This window comes from Conger conger, chromosome 7 (assembly GCF_963514075.1).
Source record: "Conger conger chromosome 7, fConCon1.1, whole genome shotgun sequence".
NCBI classification, from domain to species: Eukaryota; Metazoa; Chordata; class Actinopteri; order Anguilliformes; family Congridae; genus Conger; species Conger conger.
In genome coordinates, this window is record NC_083766.1 from 13,295,336 (window position 1) to 13,303,486 (window position 8,151).

Consider the following 8,151-nt stretch of genomic DNA (forward strand, 5'->3'; position numbering starts at 1 on the left):
GCTATATATCCTGCATCAAAACACTCAGTAGTGCCCCCTGGTAAAAATTTAATCTAATTACAACTAGAATGTGTTCATAGGACCTCATAGATCACCACAATGTACATTACAGTAGTAAACTTGCATTTAACCAAATTAAAATTGTATTAAGATTTGATTCCAGGTAAAATGTGTAAAATGTGGTGTATGGTGTTGAAAATATATCAAAATGAGTACAAAAATAAGTGCATGGGACTTTGACATATTATACACAACAGAAAAAATTGCTGTAGCACAGTGTACATGCACTGACAAAATTGTGAAATTTGAATCATTTGCAGTGGGATATCAGAAAGGTTGAGTCAGTGCAATAGCGCCAACTAGGTGGATGTTCTTGTTTATAACTCCAAGGCCAAAGGAGTTACAGATTAATGGAGTGTGTGAGACCAAAAGCTTCCTCTAACATATTCTGGACATTGAGAACAAGATTTCCATTAGTGGGGTTGGGGTCAATTCCATTTTCAATTCAGTCAGCACTCAAAATGAACTGAAATTAAATGAATACATTTTACAGAATTTTTCATTAAATTAAATTAAATTATTATTATTATTATTTTGTGAATTGACTATATTGAAACATGGAACTGAATTAACCCCAGCCATCCTGAGTATACAGAAAATACTTCTTTGACCTGGTCATAATGAGGGTTATGGTTCCTTAACTAACCACAAGGGGGCAGGTCAAATCTACTCTGTTACTTTGTGTCAGAAGGCATTGTAGAAAATATCTGAGGAAAGAGATCTTAGGTCAGACCGTGAGGGCATTGCAGTTGCTCCGGACACTTGCAGCTACATACAGCATACACAGAATCTTTACTTAACCTTCTGTACTCTATGTATTTTAGTACTCCACCATCCTATCCAGCCATCTGTGGGTATATTTCCAATTCCGAATCATGGGTCAGGCCTCTTAGGTCTGTACAGAATTAGGCTTGCATAGCTCCAGGTTATGAATAACGTGGCCTTGGGTGGTGACAGCCCCTTCTAACCCAAAATACTGAGCCCCTGGACAGCAATACCCTGATCTGGCAGTCATTGGGACAGGACTAGCAACCTGGTTCAGGCACAAACACATGGGGCCCATTTATTGTGGAGTCCAATGCCCAAATAAGACAAGAAAACACACACTGTAAACTGTGCAACAAAGGGCACAGTTTGAATAGATTCACAGCAGTCAGATTGATACCACTGCCAAAGCTGAAGTGATATGAATATGGATGATACACATTCTTCTCTATTCTATACACATTGTGAATTCTTGTAGGGTTTGAACGGTTGATGGAAGCTATAAAATGACAATGATTTCTTCATTCAGATACATCGTCAAATTATTTGAGCACTACCTGTCTGTAAGGATGTCCTCTGCTATATTTACAGCCAGGGAGGACTGAAATTCCTGTTTAGCCATCAACAGTCATCTGTAGAATGTGACAATCCATCACTCAGAATTAAAGCTTAACAGTGAAGCGGTCAGACTTCTTCCTGAACATGTCTCTTTGTAAATAATGGCCTAGGCCTAGCTTCTAGGCTAAATCACAATAGTGCTCTGACCAAATTCCAAGTTGTCCCTGTATGCATAACCCTCCCCTCAGACTTGAATTATATTTAGAATATCCCTGGTGCCAGACAGAGAGCACCCCATTGGACAGCCAAGCTGCCAATCACAAAGTCTGAAGAAATATCAAGCCCGCAGTACTTTATTGTCCACAGTAGGGAGTGTGTTTTGAGCCAAATTTAACGGTGGAGGCAAAGGAGGGCACATACAGAAGTCTTGACTGTTTCAGTTGAACATTTCAGCAGCTGAATTCACTCTACAGGCAAGGAGTTTCCACTGAGCAAGGACTGAACTGTTCCATTCTGTTCTGTGAAAATTTGAGAGTTGTAAACAATAGCAGCCCAGTTTCCTGAAATTCAAGGACATGATATTGGCTGGGAGAGTTCCATCCTGCCGCCTGTGTCAGTGAACCGCATGGATACTACACAAAAAGACTGCTCTCCCTGCTGGAGATGTGTGCATTGAGAAGGTGGGTCCACTTTTGACATTTGAGTTCTGCATCTATTGCTGAATAGGAATTTGCAAATGTATTCAGTCAACATTTTGAATTACAAATAAAAACACAAAGACTATAGATTTGGTGGGTAAATTTTAGTGACTGTTGAACTTGCATTTGTGAATTATTTAAAATGTTAGTCAACGTTACATTAAGGGCAAATGCTGAGTGAATCCCAGCCATTGTTTAACCTTCATGCAAACATTTAGGCTTAGCAAAATAGGAACATGCTGATATCAGTGTATTTTTTTTCTACCTATCAGTATAATACATATATAATTTAAGAAAGCAAAATCTGAGCACAAGATCCAAATGTGCAAATGTGTGTTTGTTTACATTTCCATATATGGGCAATACAATCATTTTAACACCTTTAGTAGGAGTGGATACTCTTGATTGAGCCTTTTTCCTCATGGTAGGATGTTCTGAGAGTTTTTTATGGTAGGATGCCCTGAAAGTCATATGTGAACAGAAAGAAGTCTGAATATTCCAGCCAGCCAGATAATTCAATGAAGTTGCACTAGCAGCTAGAGTGGCAGCACTATGGTCATGCTGTTACAGTAAATCGATCTAGTAGCAAGATAAAATTCTTAACAATAAAGTGATTAAATGACACCTAGGGCTTTTAGATCAAAGGATAATTAAAACGTACCAATTAATACAATTAGTTGCATTTAAGTACATAAAGAAGTACATTTTAATTGCTTGAAAATGCAGATTATTGTGCTATAAGCATACACCGCCTTTATGGTCTTCAACATCCTTATATATCGTGAATTCTTGTGCCTGCTGCTTTTCTTACTGATTTAACATTACACTGTCCATGTTAAAATATGTACTGAGTTGAAGTATGTTCCGGAATGCAAGGTCTAGCTCTGGGCCTTCACACCTCAGATACCATCAGGCGTGACCTGAGCAGGAAGACGTTCTGGGTGTAGGGTTCTCGCAGAAAGGGAGTGTTTACTACATGGCAAGCTCACCCGATGCGAACACACTAGTGACCCAATTCTGAGGAAGCCTACGGGACATGCTGCAGGCCATAATATGTATGAGCCTCTGAGGCCATTTACTCTCAGGTTTCTAATGTGTTGTGACGGGCCATTGACACCTGCTCTAGGTCATGCACATGGAACATGGTCACCCAAGAAGTAGAAATCAATCTTGAGATTAACCTTGTGTATATGAAGACAAACACCAGGGGCCTGTACCAGAATGCAGAATCACAGAGCTGGATAACTGCACAGAGTAAAACCTGGAACAGCTCTTTTTTTACTTCAGTCTTTGTTCCAGATGTTCTAGATTTGGGGGCGTTTGGGTTTTACTCTGCAATTATCTAGCTAACTCAGTGATCTTACTTTGTGGAACAGGCCCCTGGAGTGCTTGGCATGCACTGACTGCCAACAAAAAGCTCCAGCACAGTTTGACAGGAGCTTCATAAAACAATGTTCAGGGCACTCTTCATCTACTCAGGCTTACGTGTGGTGGATCCTATGACAGAATGGCAGACTTTAATCCTGTGGGCTGAGATCAATAATGTGTAAAAAAAGTTTGTATATGCCATTATGTCAAAATACAAATGCTGCACTGCTAATCAAATTCAGTTATCATGACAGCTCTGTTTATTGAGTATATTGTGTTGGCTGACATCTACGCAAATCTCTAAATCGTTTCTTACTCACTATATTAATATTTATGAAAATATTGTGAAAATTGTGGAAATGCACATAAAATGTGATTGATTGTTAAAACTAAAGAACCCAGAGAGTGCACTAACTGCAAGAAATAGCTTGTTGTGTCTGACCCAGTTCGCGATTTTGAGCATGTGCATGCACAGAGCAAGATGTGGTTGGTTAGGGGGGTTGACTGTCTTCTCTGGACAGTGTTATGGGTGCGGTTGCCTTGGTAACAAGATGAAGGGGAAATGTCTGCACATTAATCAGAAAGTGGTGTGTAGCTGTGGGCACATTTTCATAAATTGTAGATCTGAAATTATCTCAATATTCATTGAAAACTTTCTATTATTATAACAATTAATATTATTATAGTGCTTGTGTTCAACAGAGTCCCTTATTTCCGACCTAGCGTGCTTGAATGCGTGATGTGCTAATTACGACTCGGAAGTGGGAACTTCTGAGGAACACACGAACGCTTTTAAAACGAGCCATGTGAGGAGTTTCTGTGTTTAGGGCTAGCAAAGCGAAGCGTCTAGGCAAGTCCCAGCTGACGTGATTTAAATTGGGCTTTCTTTTTTAAAGAAAAGGAAATTTAATATAACACCTGCGTTTTCGCTTGTAAAATACCACATATAACATAACAATGACGTACTCACCGAGCACTTTATTAGGAATATTTTACTTTATTACACTTACTTATTCATGCGATTATCTAATCAGACAATTGTGTGGCAGCAGTGCAATGCATACAATCATGTAGACACGGGTCAGGAGCTTCAGTTAATGTTCACATCAACCATCAGAATGTGGTAAAAATGTGATCTAAGTGACTTTGACCGTGGAATGATTGTTGGAAGCAGACAGGGTGGTTTGAGTATATCAGAAACTGCTGATCTCCTGGGATTTTCATACACACTAGTCTCTAGAGTTCGCAAAGAATGGTGCAATAAGCTTTTTAAAATCCAGTGAGCAGTTCTGCAGACAGAAACGCCTGTTAATGAGAGAAGTCAGAGGAGAAAGGCCAGACTTGTCAAAGCTGACAGGAAGGTAACAGTAATGCAAATAACCACATTACAGCAGTGGTATTCAGATGAGCATCTCTGAACGCACAACGCATCGTAACTCTAAGTGGATAAGCTACAGCAGTAGAAGTCTCAAAAATAAGTCATAAATACCCAATAAAGTGCTCACTGAGTGTATATTAAAATAAAATAGGTTTTAACTATGGGCAATTAGGTTACTGAAGAATTGGACAAAAGTGAAATTTTGTCTTTCCTTGGGGACCCTTGTTGAATTTGATACTTTTAAATATATGCACATTTGTTTCCAGTGATGGGAAACATGTTGGAGATTACTGTGACTGTGTACTATAATTTTGTAACTGGCTGATTTGGATTTTGAGAAATAAACAAGAGAACAAGTAAATTGAAAGGCACTTTTTTTACATTTTTAAGTACATTTTGTGTGTACCATGTATAATTCCTTAATTAATCGATTTCATAGGTTTTGATATTTTAGACAATACCCTTGTGCCCTTTAAATACAACCATCAACCATGCCTATGGTGTTTCCACAAAGTTATAAGGCTCTATTTAAGAGCAATGCAAACTGGGAAAATTTGCCTTTTTATTTAAATTATTAGGGTTAATTATCAGGGATTTTTAGGAGACTAGAGGATTCAAGAAAGCAGTCCATGGTGTCCTGTAATGCCAGGTACCAAACCAACAGTGTTGTACAGAAGATTAATTTATAAGACAAGTATATTCCCTGAATATTACTAAACGCAGATAAACAAAAAGCACGGTGTAACAAGATGTTCATGGTCACACGTTTATAATTGTCACATGGTCACACTTTTATCATTTCTTCTTGGTCATTCTGACATTTAAGTTTTTGCCCAGTGACGTCTCGGGAAGGGATAGACTTGTCTCTAAATGCAGGCGCCTGGGTTGTCTCCCTTTGCAGAACTAGGCCAGTACTGGAGTCAGGATGGGGGACTGGAGTCTGCTGGGGAAGCTGCTGGAGAGTGCCCAGGAACATTCCACTGTGGTGGGCAAAGTCTGGCTGACAGTCCTGTTCATCTTCAGAATCCTGGTACTAGGTGCTGCTGCCGAGAAGGTGTGGGGCGACGAGCAGTCGGGCTTCACCTGTGACACCAAGCAGCCTGGCTGCCAGAATGTCTGCTACGACAAGACCTTCCCCATCTCGCACATCCGCTTCTGGGTGCTACAGATCATCTTCGTCTCGACGCCAACACTGATTTACTTGGGCCATATACTACACCTGGTGCGAATGGAGGAGAAACATAAGCAACAGGAGAAGGAGTTGGCTCAGCTCGCCCTGCAAAACGACAAACAGCCCCTGCTCGGGGGTAAGGTCAAAAAAGCCCCGGTCCGGGATGAGCAGGGCCGCATCCGCCTACACGGGGTTCTCCTGCGCACCTACGTCTTCAACATAATCTTCAAAACCCTCTTTGAGGTGGGTTTCATTTTGGCTCAGTACTTCCTTTACGGCTTCGAGCTCAAGCCTCTCTACACGTGCAACCGGCCACCATGTCCCAACGTGGTCAACTGCTACATCTCTAGGCCCACCGAGAAGACCATCTTCATCCTCTTCATGCTGGTAGTGGCCTGCATTTCCCTGCTTCTCAACCTGGTGGAGATGTACCACCTGGGTTTTACCAAGTGCCGCCAAGGGCTGAGGAACAGGCGTTCTGAGCTTGTGTCTGAACCGTGCTCCAAGGCTCCCAGCGAGTCGGCGGTTCCTTTTGTACCTAATTATAACTGCTTTCCCAGGCACCATCCTGTCTCTGTACCCTTTCAGACTAGCTCAGGGTTCCCCCTATCGCCACTCACAGAGCCCGACTCCGTTTACCAGCCCTGCAACAGCAAAGCTTATAAGCAGAACAGGGACAACCTGGCAGTGGAGCGCAACAGTAAACCAGAGGAATTCGACCTGAAGGTGAAGAAGGTTTCAGGCTCGGCCCCAGGGTCACCGGCGGAGAACCAGCGTAGGCCCAGCCGCTCTAGCAAGCACAGCAACAATAAGACCAGATTCGACGATCTGAAGATCTGACCCGCCCCTTCCACTGCGGCAGTCAGAGAAACGCTAGCAAATGACACTTGCGGTCTGTGTTCTACTGACGATATGTGGTCTGATGTTCAAGCAAGAACATGTATCGCTGTTTGCAGTGACCATGATACAAAACCTTACATGTCTTCCAGTTGACACAATGGTGGATGGCAAGCACAAGTAGGCAAATAACAATGTGGTATACTGTACCTTTTCATCTGCCTCAATGTTTCCTCTACAGCTGGCCCCGGGTGCCTACAGTACAAATTTGTACTTGAGTATGTGGGTACACTTTATACTAGGACTGATGCTGTTGAACATATGCAAGCGTTTACTTGAAATCTATGTATTTGCCATAAGTATTCTGAATCCATACATCCATGAGTCCGAGATTATGAAGGGCTCATATATCATACCACTACTGTATTATGTATAGATTATTATGACAACTTGTAAACCTTTAAAACACTTTTCAAATGCTTCAAGAGACTAAACATTTATTTTTAAATGACTCAATGCTCATATGCTTGTGCATAGGGGCATTTGTTTTTCCTTAAAACTACCATTTCCAATTGATGGGTCTGGACTATCAGGGTCTCTGAAAGTAATGACCTTTCACCCAGCACATTGACAAAGAAAGTGCCAGGATCAAGTTCCGTCTCACAAGTCACATGGCAACCTCTGGCCGGCACCAGCAGCAGGCCATAGGAATAGGGCTTTTAAATTGTGACATATCCATTATTTGTCTCTCACGAGACGAGGCATGAACAAACACACAGGTCATTTGCTGTCTGGGATTAAGAGCAGGGCGCACCAGAAAATCAAAAGAATCATCAAGGAACTGAAATGTAGACAAATAACAAAGTGCAAGTGTTTTTATATGAATAAACATTTTTATATTGTAAGGCAGATTTTTGATATCCAGCATGTTAAAGAAATGCTTTTAAATAAGATGTCCTAAATTAAAGACATGCATCAATGCAGTCTGGTCCATACATACTGCAGCTTTTAATAAAATTGTAAAAACCAAGGTTCAAATATTGGCGATAACCTATCCCTGCTGAAAAAAAACAGCTTGAACTAGGTTTTGAAACAGCTGGTAGCTGATTGACCAGTTCAGACCAGTTCCATACGCAACATGGATTTATCAGCACAAACTATGTTTTGAAACAGATGGCAGTTGGTCATTTGAAGTTGGTCGAGCTGGATTTTACACCAGGGATGACCAAGCATCATATAGATTGTATTATTACTTGATCAATGGCAAGTAGTAGTCTGAATTCAACCTGAATGAGTCAAACATCTACATCATTCTT

General features: G+C 41.1%; 1 protein-coding gene across 1 annotated transcript; it reads left to right on the forward strand.

Moving 5' to 3' along the window:
• Positions 1-1,786: 1,786 nt before the first annotated feature.
• On the forward strand, positions 1,787-7,381 carry gja2 (gap junction protein, alpha 2). Its single transcript, XM_061247248.1, has 2 exons — positions 1,787-2,063; positions 5,729-7,381. The coding sequence occupies exon 2, from the start codon at positions 5,753-5,755 to the stop codon at positions 6,836-6,838; it is 1,086 nt and encodes a 361-aa protein (XP_061103232.1). The 5' UTR covers positions 1,787-2,063; positions 5,729-5,752; the 3' UTR covers positions 6,839-7,381.
• Positions 7,382-8,151: the final 770 nt, after the last annotated feature.